Source organism: Raphanus sativus, chromosome 2 (assembly GCF_000801105.2).
Source record: "Raphanus sativus cultivar WK10039 chromosome 2, ASM80110v3, whole genome shotgun sequence".
NCBI lineage: Eukaryota > Viridiplantae > Streptophyta > Magnoliopsida > Brassicales > Brassicaceae > Raphanus > Raphanus sativus.
In genome coordinates this window covers 4,947,951-4,964,127 of record NC_079512.1, presented here as the reverse complement: position 1 = coordinate 4,964,127, position 16,177 = coordinate 4,947,951, and the positions used below count along the sequence as shown (strand labels likewise).

The 16,177-nt window shown below is 30.0% G+C and overlaps 1 protein-coding gene and 1 pseudogene across 1 annotated transcript; both read right to left on the bottom strand.

Annotated features, from left to right (window-relative positions):
* Positions 1 to 1,680: 1,680 nt before the first annotated feature.
* Positions 1,681 to 15,468, bottom strand: LOC108841150 (probable LRR receptor-like serine/threonine-protein kinase At1g56140; annotated as a pseudogene).
* LOC108841155 (uncharacterized) lies at positions 9,530 to 10,299 on the bottom strand. The gene is made up of 2 exons (XM_018613942.2): positions 10,157 to 10,299; positions 9,530 to 10,079 (listed from the first exon to the last, which is right to left on the bottom strand). Exons 1-2 carry the CDS (start codon positions 10,159 to 10,161, stop codon positions 9,758 to 9,760), a joined length of 327 nt encoding a protein of 108 aa, XP_018469444.1. The 5' UTR covers positions 10,162 to 10,299; the 3' UTR covers positions 9,530 to 9,757.
* Positions 15,469 to 16,177: the final 709 nt, after the last annotated feature.

The following is a 16,177-nucleotide window of genomic DNA, read 5'->3' as shown; positions in this document are numbered from 1 at the left end:
CGTCTTGTTCGAATATACTCCTTATACGGCAGTAACTACATTGATGAAGGCATCTAAAGTAGGATCTCTGGCTGACTAAGTACTTATCCATCCGCACAAATGTTCTCTTCAAATTGTGCTTGAAAATTAGTTTTTCATTAATTTGTTGTAATATTGAATGTCAAGAAATAACCAATGATAAAAACAGAATCGTTGATTCTCTTTAGGAAACTCTTGTTTCGAACTTTTTTATGGACTGGTATGTAGCCTTATTTTGAACTCAAACTAATTTAACATTTTACCAACATTGTTAAACTCTTTATATATTTAGTGTTTTCTGAATCGTTAGAGAAGTCATACAATTTTGTTTATAACATAACCATCGGAAAATATTTTTAAAATACATTGATTTAAAAACATTATCTGTTATTGTGGAATGTTTTGATTTTCCTTTTAACAACTTTTTGGAAGGATATTTACTCTTTAGTAGCCAACAACTTAAGATTATAATCGAACTCTTTTTTACATATATCAAGCTTAAAGTACGTGTTTGAAATATCTTAAAGTCTTAAACCCTTTTTGAAAAATAATATTGTTGTATAATTTTTCAAATCTACTATCGTTGTGTCAATAAATCCTTTAGTAATAACTAAAATCACAAACATGAATAACAAATTATAATCAGAAAATTATAATTAACATAAAATAGTCAAAACTTCATCAAGTTTGCCTTTTCTTTGAATGACATTGCGTTTTTCTCGCTAATCTCCACTAGAGCTAGGTTGCTTATTTATGGCGATATTATATAATTTAGAATAATTCTATCAAGTAACTTTTAAAAAAGTTTTTTGTCGTAAAAGAAATCCTAAACATGAAAACGACTGAAATATTTTATTAAATAGGCAAAATATTCATATATTCTAGATATATAAATGCAAATAAATAAATAAAATAAAAGATAAATTTTCTTTTTATAGTTTTGAATTATATATTTTCAAATTCGAATTTTTCTATAATTTTTTTTACTTTTCGAAGTTTTTGATTTTTGATTTTTCTTTCAAATTTTGTTTGAGACTCAAAAATGCTTTCGGAACTATTTTTAAATTTTATTTTTAAATTTTTTATTTTTTAAAAAAAATCCTAGAAATGAGAGATTCAATGCAGGAACCTTCTTTGGTATATGTTTTAAAATGATATATGTTTTATCCCTTCTTTTTAAGATTTAAAATGATATATGTTCTCTTTGAAACCAAATAGAACCAAAGATAAATGTTTTATCCCTTCTTTTTGGTATATATTCTCTTTGGAACCAAAGATTTAAAATGATATTTGTTTTATCCTTTTTCTTGTTTTTATTTCCTTTGAGGTTCAATGCAGGAACCTTCTTTGGTTATATTTTTAAATATATATTTATTTATTTATTTATTTTTAATGAAATATTGGAGACTACATCTATGAAAAAAAACCATTTTAACGATATCTTAAGGTATTTCTCTATAATTTATCAATATTTCTAACACAGCCTGAAATTTTGAATAAGTTTAAGCAACAAGAAATTTAAAGTAAATAGTTAACTAGGGACACACATAAAGTCAAGAATAGACAGTAATTGAAATTCACATAAAGAAAAATCAACCATATTTCCAATTAAAAAGCAAGTTTGAAATTGAATTGTAGTCCTACCCAAGAAAAAATAACAAAAATTTAAAATGCACGTGGATTTTAATCATAAACAATTGAGCTGGCTCTTTGAGTATATTATCCAAAGTCAGATCGCTTTCAGACAAATACAACTCGGACGACATTGACAACTCGACAGAAGGATCCTCATCTTCGGATTCGGTTCGGTCTAACTAATTCTGAGCAGTAAAATTAAACCGGTCAGGGGTTCAACTACATAAGCCCATAGAACAAAATATATCTTCAACACCCACACAAATGTCTCACTACACAAAAACTAAGAGCTAATACAAACATCACTATGGCTATCAGAGAAGAGACATTGTTTTCTTCGAAAACTGATCTTGGTTCCAAGAATAGGCTCAGAGTCGATTTTTCGGGGTGAAATCTTGGAGCCATAAGTGTTTGTCTCTCTGGTATGAAAGCTACTTTGAGAGCAAGTGGTGATGTCAATGTCATCACTGACCTCAACATCTCTGATGATGTCATCAATTCTCCAGTCTGTTAGGTAGCCTGGCTTGGAAGTTACCTCACTGACCTCAACATCTCCCGACAACATGGCTACTACTCGTGACATTGGTGGTCTCAAGGAATGAGATGCTTGTGTGCATAGCAGGGCAACGCCAATCACTCGTTTCACTTCTTTCACGTTGAATTCACTCAGCCTATCATCTATTAGTTCGACTTCACGGCCTTTCTCGTGTAGATTCCATGTCTGTTTCAATAGAAGATACACATAAGATCATTCGACTTTGTTAAACCATTCATGAATATCGAAAAAATGAGGACGTACCCATTCAAGAAGATACTTCTTATCATCCTCTAACATCTCATCAGCGTTGGGCCTTCCACTAACTAGCTCAAGAGCCACAACACCAAAGGCATACACATCTGTTTTCTCTGTTAGAAGTCCACGCATTGCATACTCTGGCGCTAGATATCCACTGCATTGATATAGCAACAACACTAAAATGTGTTATAAAATCCCGAACATACAGCCGAGATTGTCAGGTTTTAGGGGGACTTACATGGTCCCTGCAACTCCGGTACTAATGTGAGTTTTCTTGTCATGGTAAAGCTTTGCAAGCCCAAAATCAGAAACTTTTGGGACCATTTGGGAGTCGAGCAAAATGTTGCTGGCCTTCACATCCCTGTGTACTATGCGAACCCTCGCCTCCTCGTGGAGATAGAATAGACCTCTGGCTACTCCTAAGCATATCTCGAAACGGGTTGACCAATCAAGATGTATACTCTTTTCCCCTACAGCAATTACAAGTACACAATGAGTGGTTTTAGCTTGGCAGAAGCAGATGTAAACTCGTATGTTCATTACCAAATAGTGCCTGATCGAGACTTCCATTAGGGAGATACTCATATACGAGCAGACGGTGATCTCCTTCAAAGCAGCAACCGTAAAGTGTTACTAGGTTGCGATGTAGAACCGTCGAAATTGTTACGATTTCTGCAACAAACTGTCCTTTCCCTTGCCTGGATCCAACAGACAACAGCTTCACAGCTACCTCTCTTCCATCTTTGAGGTTTCCCTGTTGAATGTGTTGTTCAAAACAAACCGTATTACACATGGTCTTCTTATGTATATGCAGATATTTTGCTATGGGACTTTACCTTATAAACAGGCCCAAATCCACCCTCTCCGAGCTTGTTTGAGAGATTGAAATCTTGAGTCGCACTTTTAAGTTCCGAGTAAGTAAATGTGTAAGGCTTTATTTCCATACCAAGTAGCTCTGCAAAGAACACAAAAAAAAAGAGTCATTAAATAGGAGCAATCTGAAAGATGATATTCAGGTTAGATTTGACAGAAGGGTTGTTATTACATCTATACCTTCATCATCAGTGTACGGCTTTCTTCTTTTCCGTCTGATGAAGATAACAACACCCGCAACGATGCAAAAAAGTCCTACGCCAACAGTGACACCCACGATAGTACCAGTGCTGTTCTTTCCCTTTGATGGTGGCCTATTATCCACAGTTGGCTCAAAATCTGACAGCAACATATAACACTTGGTTAGATATTTACTCGCATCAGAGACAAAGAAGAATTCACTGTTGTGTGTTACCTGGCTTTGCACTAACTGCTGATATTATTGGTCCATAAGCCCCTTGAAAAGGAATACAACATGTTCCCTTTCCAGCCCAGAAAAGATGAACTTCGAGGTAATTTTCTGATACATTTGCTATATATTCTCTAAGAACTGCTCTATTAGTAGACCCACCAGCTGTTCCGCGTACATCAAAATCCTTTTCCACAAGTCTTCCCTGAAAAAGAACTCATTAGAACCAATGTCGGAGGAAGATTATTTACAGCTTGATTAAAGTGGTGCAAACCTGGACATAAATGTCAAATCGTCGTCTTCCAAGCCCTTCCCAAGAGTTAGAACCTGTCATTTGTATTTCAGCAAACTGAAGTGTTACGTTATAGCCTCCATTCTCGAGCCCCAGGCCATAATACCTCAGGGAAGATGGAGAAAGTCTTGCTGTCTGAAAAAGCTCCGAGTCTGAAGTGTTGGTAAATTGTGACAGTAAAGTTTCTATATATCTATTATTGCTACTTCCGGCAAAGAGACCTATGCTACTAACTGCCCATCTCCTAGCAGCACTCACGAAAAACGAAGATGGTCCAAGATCCGCATCATCTTTCTCAAATAGTTCCTGGCTAGCAGACCTTTTATCCGGGCCTCCGCAGTTGATTGCAAAGTTGTAATCTAAGACACCAATCATTAGAGAAACTCTTAAATAAATGTTTTTATTTGCAATCAATGCTCATGTGTTTTTGTTACACTTACAGATTCCTCTGCCTCCATTGCAAGGGAAGTTCTTCTGCAGACAGTTCAGTCCTGATAAAACGCTTTTAACAAATAGAAAAAAGATTTGAGTTAGAAATGGTTAGTTGTTTATACTTTTTTCAAAAAAAAAAACATATTGAAAATTTTAAGAAAATCACCTGTTATCAAGACCTTCCAGTGTGAAACATGTTATGCATACATGTATTGAAACTTGAGTCGGTATCAAGATGATCTGTTAAACCCTCTAAAAATAAGGGATAAGATGAAATAATTAGGATTTGGTTACTCACATATTTGTCAAAGACTGACTCTTTTGAGTGGGCAGGGAACCATTCAACGTATTGTTTCCTAGAAACCTGACATGTAGACAACAAATATTCTCACAATTATTGGGGGTGGCTATGCATAAAGACTTAAAAAGAAGCAGAAAATATATCATCTTACAAGTGAGTAAGTAAAGTTAAATTGAAAAGTGAAGACGGTATTGTTCCATGTAGTTTGTTGAAGCTTAAATCACTGGAAAACAGACATGAATTTAATTCATGCGGAGACTTTCACAAATTATCTCACAGCAGAGACAGACAGTTCCATCGAACATATGTACTTACACTTCTCGCAGGCTTGAGTATTCTCCAATATCAGATGGTATTTCCCCCGTGAGATTGTTGTTCCTCAGCACTCTGCGACATTGATCATATATGTTAAATACACAGAGGGGAGAGAAGCAGTTCAACAGTATGTTAATCTAATCATGAATTGGAGGAGTAATCTCGAATCAAGGCTGCCTTACAATGTACTTAAAGATTTCATGCCTTTGATGAACTCAAGAGAAGAGCTTCCATTGGATATATCACCTAGCCTCCTATATTGAGAATATATATATGTGTGTGTGTGAAGAAAGCAAAAGGCATAGAAACGCAACAATAATGAAATATAACAACGATGCAACATATACAGTTCTGTCAAAGATGCTAAGTTGGAAAATGACGATGGTATCGGACCACTCAAACCAGTTCCAACAATTCTCCTGCAATGAAACACGCACCAATGAACCTATAAAAACATGTTCATTATAACATTTCAGTTAAAAAGAAATATTCTTACAAGGTAGTAAGTTTGGTCCAGTTTCCTATAAACTCTGGTATCCGACCTGTAAATTCCAGATCCATCATCCAACTGATACAACATTTTGGGGAAAAAAAATCATCTCAAGACCCAGAGAAACAAAAAAAAATGATTGTGAAAGTCTAACGATAAAGCTTATGTTTCAATTTACTATAGCTTACACGGTTTGCAGCTCCACAAGATTAGCAAATGATAGAGGTATTTCCCCGCTAAGTCCAGAACTATCTATGTAGCTGCAATAGATGTAAGATTTTCTTAGAAAATGATTCGTTGCGCAGAGATTTGTCATCGGCAAACCAAGAAGTAAATGCACAAAATATTGGACAGATACACTCACATTTGCTGTAGCTGTGTACAACTCCCAATCTCAGCTGGCATAGACCCGGAAAAGTTATTTGAACCAATGCTACTGCAAACATAGATATTAAGGAACCATCAAAACTCTCAAGAAGCAGTTTGAGAAGAACATTATCATATTCAAGCAATCAAGAAGCATCCAAAGCTTACAGTGATTTGAGATCTGTAAGCAAACCAATCTCCTTGGGAACAGGGCCAGACAACGCATTGATCCCAAATGTCCTACGTCATAAACAGTTGAACATTGGTTTTAATGTCGAGTCAGGTTTCCAATTGCAGGAGACAAGGGTCCTGTCAGAAGGTTTTGACCCAAGTTCCTGTAAAAGAGTAAAGTCATGTGACTTTTAGGTCTTTTGGATGCATCACATAGTCTTAAAATTTGTATGATAATTATAAAAACTTGTAAATGTGTGAACCATACAGATTCGTGAGGTATTCAAGAGTCCAGAGCTCATCAGGTATATTTCCTACAACGTCTATCGCATAAACCCTCCTGTGAAAAAAAAAAATTCATATTTAGTGATTCTCTCTGGGAGAATACGTCGAACACTTGCTGTGTACGCGAAAGGGGAAAGAGGCTATACAGTTTGGTAATGCGGCAGATGGTGGAGTTGGCGAAAGTACAGTTGCATTTGATCATAGGGTTGAAATCCTCGACGTCGACACCGTTGTCTCTGGCTGCGCCGGAGCAAAGCTCGCCGCTGGTGTTCCATTCATTCGGCGCTTGGATCCCCCAAGTCGCGAAAATGGAGTTCAAAGCACGCGCTGTTCAATCATATACTAATTCATTTGTTAACGGGAAAATGTATTTCAATCAACTTTCAAATTTAAAATAATGGAAAATTCTTTAACGTTGTCTTCATCTGCGTTATTAAATATAGTTAACACCGTCTAAAACGATGCGTAAAATCTGCGAACTTCAAAATTTTATATATTTAATAAGTAATATAAATTAGTTTGTGTATTAAACGGGGATCCAAAATAGTTCGTATATTTTATTAGCAAATGAAAATTAGTCCATGTATTTTTAAGAAATTTTCCCTTGAAATAAAGCACCAAGTTTTCCGTAAGTCAAAAAAATACTCAATTTTTATTAACGAATTATTTTAATTATAAACTTTTGTTGATCAACAGTTATAGTTGTCTAACGGTATGTCTAAAATGACTTTTAAAGTTGATGTATCTTTTGGCACAAAAATAAATCAACATTTTTTTCAAAATCTTAAATTCAAACCAAAAATATAATTTTTCATTTTATCAAAGTAAAAGTTTATATATTTTCATTTATATTTAAAAGTAATTAGCTAACTTATGAGTAATTAATAGTTTAGTTTTAAAATAATTGTCAAGAACTTTTATAATTATCTACAATCAATTTTCGTAACTGTTTATATAATTTTATTTGGATTATGTTTTATAATATTGATGTCAAAATTTTTTTAGTGAAGTGCTAGTTCAACTTTTTATTCTCAAACGAAAAATAATTATCTAAAAGAAATTTTATAATTCCTATAAATGTGTTACAAGATTACTTCTGCATTTTAATTATAAAAAATTCCACCAAAAACTGTTAAGATCCAAAACATAGCTACATAGTTAGGATACCATTTTTTTAAATTTTTTGTGAGAATAAAAATGTATTAATATTTTACAGAAAATAAAAAATTATGAATCATAATCCAATTAGGACTATCTGAATAGTTACAAAGTGATATAAATATAATAAATAATTACAAAAGTTTTTTATAATTATTTAATAAAATAAGTATTAAACTAATGATATATTAACTAACTATTTTAGAGTATAAATAAACTTTTTCACATTTTATTTTGAAGAAAATAATGAAAAAACTTTTTATTTATTTAATATTTTTATGCATAATATTATATTGTTACTAAATCATTTATTCTAAAATTTAATTTCATTTTATTAAAAAAATTGTTGATTTATATTTGTGCCAAAAATGCATCAACTTTAAAAGTCACTAGATTTTAATCCGCGCTTTAAAAGCGCGGGATTATTTCTTTTGTAATTTCTTAACTTTCTAATCTATGTTATTATTTGTAAATTTTTTTTATTATTTTACATTTTCATTTAAAAAATATGATGGGCTTAGTGTATATTGAAAATAAATTTTATTTGTATTAGGTTCCACTATTGTGACATAAACGTAAGAGTGCTTAATATTTTTAATTTAGAATATATATAAATAACTAAAATAATATTATTAGATTTTTTTGAATCAACCAATCATTAAAATATTTTGTTGTCATAATGTTTGGTGTTTTTATCAAAATATTAATGATACAATGGGATAGGATATATTGTTAAAATCATTTAGAAATAAAACATATATTGGAAAAAGTAATAACACACATCAAAAATGTAATAAATACAAAGTTCTATATAATTAATATAAATAGATGTCATTATATAGCTACATATATCTATACAGTTTAAAAATATATAAATACAATGGCTACTCCAAATACAAAAATATAAATACCTATTTGTTTGACAAAAGAAATAAATTCTCACATATTTTTTTTACCAAACACATTTTTGCATTACACATTTGTCTCCAACAAAGTTGTTTTTGATAAATTCTTTGTTTAATCATGTTTGTGTTGTTAAATAATTGGTCCAGAGCGAAGTTCATTTTCTGTTTGCATCAACATAGTGCACGAAAATGATTTTTTCACGTTTTCTTCAAAATTTTGATCAACAAAAATCAATGGTAAAATAAAAATCGATGGTAAAATAAAAACGATAGTAAAAACAGTGGTAATTTACATTATATTCAATAGGCTTAGTTTTGTATTTAAAGTAGAATCAATGGGCTTCAATAATGCGTTGGATTTATGATTTGCTTAAAAATAGGAAAATGTCATTGGTTTAGAAATATGTGGTGAGTAATTAAAAAAATTCCAAAAAAAGCAATGACATTTTTTTGTAAAGGGAAAATTCCATATTAATACACAACTTTAATTATAAGTTCCAGTTTAATACACAGAGTTTTAAAGTGACCAAAACAATACACGGTCTGATTTTTTTGAGTGTTTTAATACATCTACTAAGCCCATGTAAGCAATTCACTTTGAATGGTTAATACGGCTGACGACACTATAGACGTCGTGAACAAAAACGTTAAATTAATCGTTTAGTGCCAAACCATGGTTAATAAACTAATATTTGACTAAAACGGTGTCATTTAGAGTGGTGATTTTCCCAAATCGAAAACCCTAATTTCTGGGACTAATCATCTTATTCTTCTGTCGAATATGATAGTTATGACTCTGTGAAGAACAACAAATTACTCTGTGAAGAACAGAAATTTGCGACTATGAAAGAAAAGGAGACGATGCTGTGACAAGAACTTGACACTGAAAACATGAAGCTCAAACAAGAACTTGTGCCTGTAAAAGAGAAGGAGACGATGTCTGCGACAATTTGTAATCTTATCGTGGGTGATCATGGGTTAAAGTAAGAATATGTTGTCCTAATGTGTTTGTGTTGTTAGTCATATGTTTTGTTGTTATAATATGAGTTTGTTCTCTTGTTTTGTGCTTCTAAAAGCAGAGAAAAGACAAAGTAACTGTAAACAAAAAACAAACATTAAAAGTGAACATCCGAATATAAAGCATGAAAACAAGAGTTTTGAAACAAAAGACAAATTCAAAAACAGCATCTCTACGTGTTTGATCTACAAAAGAAAAAGGACTTAAGCTAGAAATCATTCATTTCATTCTCATTTGTTTCTTCTCCATCACTGACTTCCTTTCTGTTTTCATCTTCACTCTTCTCTCCATCATCATTTTTTCTCTTCATTGACAATGTAGAAATCAACTTCACTAAGAACTTTAGTTTCTTCACACAACTTCCTAATCTCAGCATCTTTGTTTTTATATATTGATCTTGCCGTAGATATATCTTCATTGACTATCTTATACCAAACCTGCTCCACCTTACTCTTGATTCCTCTGTCTGCAATGAAATCCTCGAAAATCGACCATGTAAGAAGATCTGGTTGGATGAACAAATCTCTGACAAAACCACCCGAGTACGAGAACTTCCCTCTTTTGTATGACATTAAACCACCAGAACCAATGTCCATCCTCAAACCATCGATTTCACTGTAAACACAAAACAAACAACTATGAGTACACAATCAAACCAAAAAGACGACACTAACGATGGCTCCGAATCATACCTCATCTTCCCAAGTTACTATTCTTCACAGAGTCACAACTATCATCTCAGACAGAGGAAGAAGATGATTCATTATGTTTTCGTGAAGAGAGGATTTTAGAAATCAGGGCTTTCGATTTGGAGAAATCACTATCCTAAATGACACCGTTTTAGACAAAGATTAGTCTATTAACCATGGTTATTACGTTAACGTTTTTTTTTACGGTGTCTATAGTCTCGTTAATAACGTTGACCATTAAAAGTAAATTCCTTACATGGGCTTTAGTAGATGTATTAAAACACTAAAAAAAATTTAGACCGTGTATTGTTTTGGTCACTTTAAAACTCTGTGTATTAAACTGGAAATTATAATTAAAGTTGTGTATTAATATGGAATTTTCCCTTTTGTAAATAACTTCAGAAAAGGCAATATGCAGAATTAGTTTTTTATAAGAATTTGAATTTTTAACATTTAGAAATAATTTTTATTGTTTCAAATTTTCATGCAAGAATGATATGATGTGTTTTGTGTTGATTTGTAGTAGTATTTTTAATTTATTCGAAAGATAATTCTTTGTATACAATTATATTAAATGATATTTGTCTCTGGTTCAATATATTTATATCATAATCTAATCTTTTATATGATTGTAAAATTTATAATTTCTTTATTAGTATAATTTTTTTATTGTATAATGTAAGTCATATTTATATACACATGATTCCTCTATAGGAATTCAAAATTTCTGCAGATTATTTAATTTAAATATTGAAATTATTATCTATGAATGAGACTGCTTTAATAAATTTTTAACAATTATTATATTTAGTGTAAAGGTCAACTATACATTAATTATAACCTAATCTTAGTGTGTTGTTTCCACGTGTGAAGCAACTTGATTTCCAAAGCTTCAAATCATTAATAGTCGTAATTTTCATTTTAGAAAACATAGAGTTTCTGATTTGCACATTAGAAGCCATAGATGATTTGATGGTAGTGGTTTTTTATAAAAAAATAGATGAATATGTATTTATACTGAGTATTTTTTTCTAAAAAGTGTTTCAAAAATTGTATTTATACTGAAATTAGGAAAACACGTTGATGTGTTAAAGTTTTTCCAAAACCTTATGGCATATTCAGGATCGTATTTCACATAATACTTTCAAATGGAAATATAGTTAATATCCTAATAATTAGGCAAATTCAGTTACCATATTTTGCATAATCGTATTAACTATATTCCTATTACAATGTGATTGGTTTTTAAAAAAATTATTTTCGATTGAATGAATTTATTGGCTAAAAATTAATTTCAAAAATTCAAATAAAGAAATGGCATAACAATGTAAATAACTTTAAAAATTAAGGGCAGAATCCTAAGAGGGATTCTGCTTTAATAGTATAGACTAGATTTTGATCCGCGCTTTCAAAGCGCGGAATTATTTCTTGTTAACATATTTATTAACTTGTTTGTTGGTTCACTAATATGTTTAGATATAGATGTTCGGTTTTTGATTTGGTTCCAATTTGTATTATTCTTTTTTTTTGTTTTCATGTTGATTCTGGTTTGATTTTCGTTTTTCAGTTCAAAAAGATATAAGAGCCATTCAGTTATTTATGAATTTGAATTTGGTTTTGGCCTAGTTAATTTGGTTTTCGGTTTGGTTCGGATTATAATATTAGGAACCCGTTAAAATTTTGAGTTCAGTTCGGTTCTCGTCAGGTTCTTTTTTTGAATAATTTCGAATAATTGGATTGAAATTAAGATAAATTTAGATATTTTGGATAAAAATATTTGAGTAATTATGTTCTAACGGGAAATTAAGATAATTTAAAATATTTTGGATAAAAAGTAGTAAGGTAATCTGTTTTTGGGTAGTTCAGTTTACAGGTGGCAGTTTTAGAATATTTTTAAATTTTAAATTAAATATAATTTGTAAGAATATAAACTGTATTTAAGATATTCAGATACCTATTGGGTTTCTAGTTTGGTTCCAATTTGATTTTAGTTTTTCTGTTCTTGAGATATAAAAACTGTTAACATATTTGTAAGTATTAAATCGCCGTTGGTTTTTTCTTTTGGTTTTGTCTTTTGATTTGAAAAAAACAATATTACTAAAAACATAATAATAAATTAAATTTATATTAAATTTTTGTAAATATTATATCAAATAAGTCTACAATTATAGTGATTATATTCATAAAAGTCTGTATCGATTACTTATGCAATTAATTAGGATTATACATTGAGAATATTTGATAACATATAATGTGAGGTGGACATAAAAACACAATAATTTAACATGTTACAAAACTATAAATTTGATATGTCTGACTTTAACATTTTCTTGCGATTCCATTTTTTATTTAAAACTAAAGATAAACGCATTCATGTACTTACTTCTCTAAATAAAATGGATGTTAAAAAAAACTGTTGTTTTAATTGTATTGATTTGTTATTATTTTCCTAAAAATATTTGAGTGTTGCCTATCTTACTTCGAAATCTGTTTAGTTATGTTTATAGATATTAGTACAAACTCTAAACTAAATCTTTTTAAATTTTTACAAAATAAATCGTTAATGATAATTGAAAGAGTAAATATAGTTAATTTTATTCTTATTTTCCTAAAGATAATAATCATTATTGTTTATGTTTTCTGTTTAGGGGTTTAGATTCATCTATTAAGAATTAGATATCAGTAAATCGTAATCAGGAAAACTTATGTATGAAAGTTGGGAATAACGTCTGAAAACTATTCATTATGTTGCATAATTTTCTTGATGATTAGCTATGAGATATTCAATAACAAACAAAAGTATATGTGTATGTTTAGTGTAACAAACATTAATTCCACTGAAAACATACACACTTTGATGACATAAAAACGTGTATGTGAAATGTATCTTGGTAAACTTATTTATAAAGTATATATATATACATGTTTATGTAACGTACGTGGCCTTTAAGTTTCGAAAAGAAACAGTTAAAAAAGATTTAAAGAGAGATATTAGGAGTAAACATAGATTAATAAATGCTGCATTCTGATTTAGTATATTGGACAAAATTAATTAAAATTTTCAAAAAGGAAATGGCATAGTATTGTAAATAACTTAAAAAATAAGGGTAAAAACCTATTAGGTATTTTACTTTAATAGTATAGATATTCATAAAAGTCTGTCTCGATTACTTATGCAATGAGGATTATACATTGAGAATATTTGATAACATATAATGTGAGGTGGACATCAAAAATACAATAATTTAACATGTTACAAAACTATAAAATTTGATATGTCTGACTTTAACATTTTCTTGCGACCCGTAATTTTCCTATATCTCAGTTGGTTATTCGGTTGGTTTAATTCCATTTTTTATTTAAAACTAAAGATAAACGCATTCATGTACTTACTTCTCTAAATAAAATGGATGTTAAAAAAATTGTTGTTTTAATTGTATTGATTTGTTATTATTTCCTAAAAATATTTGAGTGTTGCCTATCTTACTTCGAAATCTGTTTAGTTATGTTTATAGATATTAGTACAAACTCTAAACTAAATCTTTTTAAATTTTTACAAAATAAATCGTTAATGATAATTGAAAGAGTAAATATAGTTAATTTTATTCTTATTTTCCTAAAGATAATAATCATTATTGTTTATGTTTTCTGTTTAGGGGTTTAGATTCATCTATTAAGAATTAGATATCAGTAAATCGTAATCAGGAAAACTTATGTATGAAAGTTGGGAATAACGTCTGAAAACTATTCATTATGTTGCATAATTTTCTTGATGATTAGCTATGAGATATTCAATAACAAACAAAAGTATATGTGTATGTTTAGTGTAACAAACATTAATTCCACTGAAAACATACACACTTTGATGACATAAAAACGTGTATGTGAAATGTATCTTGGTAAACTTATTTATAAAGTATATATATATACATGTTTATGTAACGTACGTGGCCTTTAAGTTTCGAAAAAGAAACAGTTAAAAAGATTTAAAGAGAGATATTAGGAGTAAACATAGATTAATAAATGCTGCATTCTGATTTAGTATATTGGACAAAATTAATTAAAATTTTCAAAAAGGAATGGCATAGTATTGTAAATAACTTAAAAAATAAGGGTAAAACCTATTAGGTATTTTACTTTAATAGTATAGATTTTAGGCATAATGTAAGTCAACTATAAATGTTGACTAACGATATGTCTAAAATTATATAATCAACAAAATTTTATGACTAAAATGGCTCGTCAATAAAAATTGAGTATTTTTTTGTTTACCGAAAAGTTGGTGCTTTATTTTAACCAAATTTGAAAATTGATGATTTAAATGTTATTTTCCCATTTGTTAATTGACAATGTTTAATATTTTTTCTTTTGTCAACACAATGTTTAATATTAAACATCATTTTATATTTTTACTAGTTTTTGCATCTTTTATATTTATCACACATATATATATATAAATAAATATAATAGATTCAAAGACAAATTGTTTTACAATCTCATTATGCTAGCACAACTAAGCTAGCGAACTTCATAAAATCCACACAAATTTTTTTTTTGTCATCAGCATAAAATACACACTCTAATCCACACAGAATATAAACTAATTTTTTTTTACTTATTTAAATAAACTATTATGTAACCAAATTATATTTTTTATGAATAACATTTTTAAATATTTAATACCGCAGTTTGAAAAAAACTTAATTATTCATATTATATTAATATTTATTGAGTTGTTGACAAAAAATAGTTTAATAAAAAAATAATTTCAATACTTTATGTGAACAGTTTTTAAACGTTAACGAATAAAAAAACTATTTCTTCATTAATATAATTATGCTAAATAAACAGATGATTGCATGAAGCCAAATAATAATTGAAACTACCCCGTAATTTTTTAAGGGAAAGATATATGAGATTTTGTATCAACAACAACGAAGACAAGCTGCACAACTAAGCTAGCGAACTTCATAAAATCCACACAGAATTTTTTTTTTTTTTTAATCATCAGCATAAAACACACACTCTAATCCACACAGAATATAAACTAATTTTTTCATTCAAAAAAAACAATGAAGACAAGCCCTTTCTCAAAAAAAAATAAAACGACAACGAAGACAGACCTTCGTCTGCATGAGTAGTGGCTCGGGTTCGGTTTTGAGCTCGAACCACGTGAACCGAACCGTGAATACAAAAGAACCATATAGTGAGCAGTAGACACGGAGACCAACATAATCTAGGCATCGTCGAAAGGAGATAAGAAGATCTTAAAGAGCTGGAGGTTTTACTTTGGTTCAAAAACACAACGGCTATGGTGTCTGTGTAGATTTTGAAGAGATTAATTTGCTAATTTGATCAGCTTTATAATCTAAGCAAACACACTAATCCCTCATTCGTTGAATCTTAAAACATGATTGATGGTTAGTTGACACTTAATGCTGGAGACATTTCAAAACGTGCAATCAGCCACCGCCATAGTTATTACAACTTCCGCCATTATCCTTTTAATTTCGTTAAATACACAATTAAGAGAAATTACGCAGAATTATACATTAAGTCATTTTCTAATTTTACTTTTCAAAATTATACACTTCAAACTATCTAGACACTTTAAAAGATGAAAAAGTCTCTTATCTTATTTTTGTCTCTTTCATTTCAATCTCTCATTTTTCATTTTGGATCATCTTTCTTTTCCCTTATATCATCTCACTATCTTACGATGCTTTTGTCAAATTGCAAACGATAGAGAAAAGTCGAACCCAAAACATATCAATTTTGCTTCATTCATTTATTCAATTAAAGCAATTTTAGTCACGCTTTGATTATTCTTAGAATAATTCAAACCCTACGATATCTTCCTTATATTCACCGACGGTGGTGCAGGTCAACGAACGACTGATACCAGGATGACGGAAGCAATATAACATGAAATTTTTTGCTTTGTTCTTGCAGACTTAAAATTGCATGTCTTTAGCTTTTATTTGAAATGTCTTGGAGACAATATTTTGAATTTTGTACTCGCAT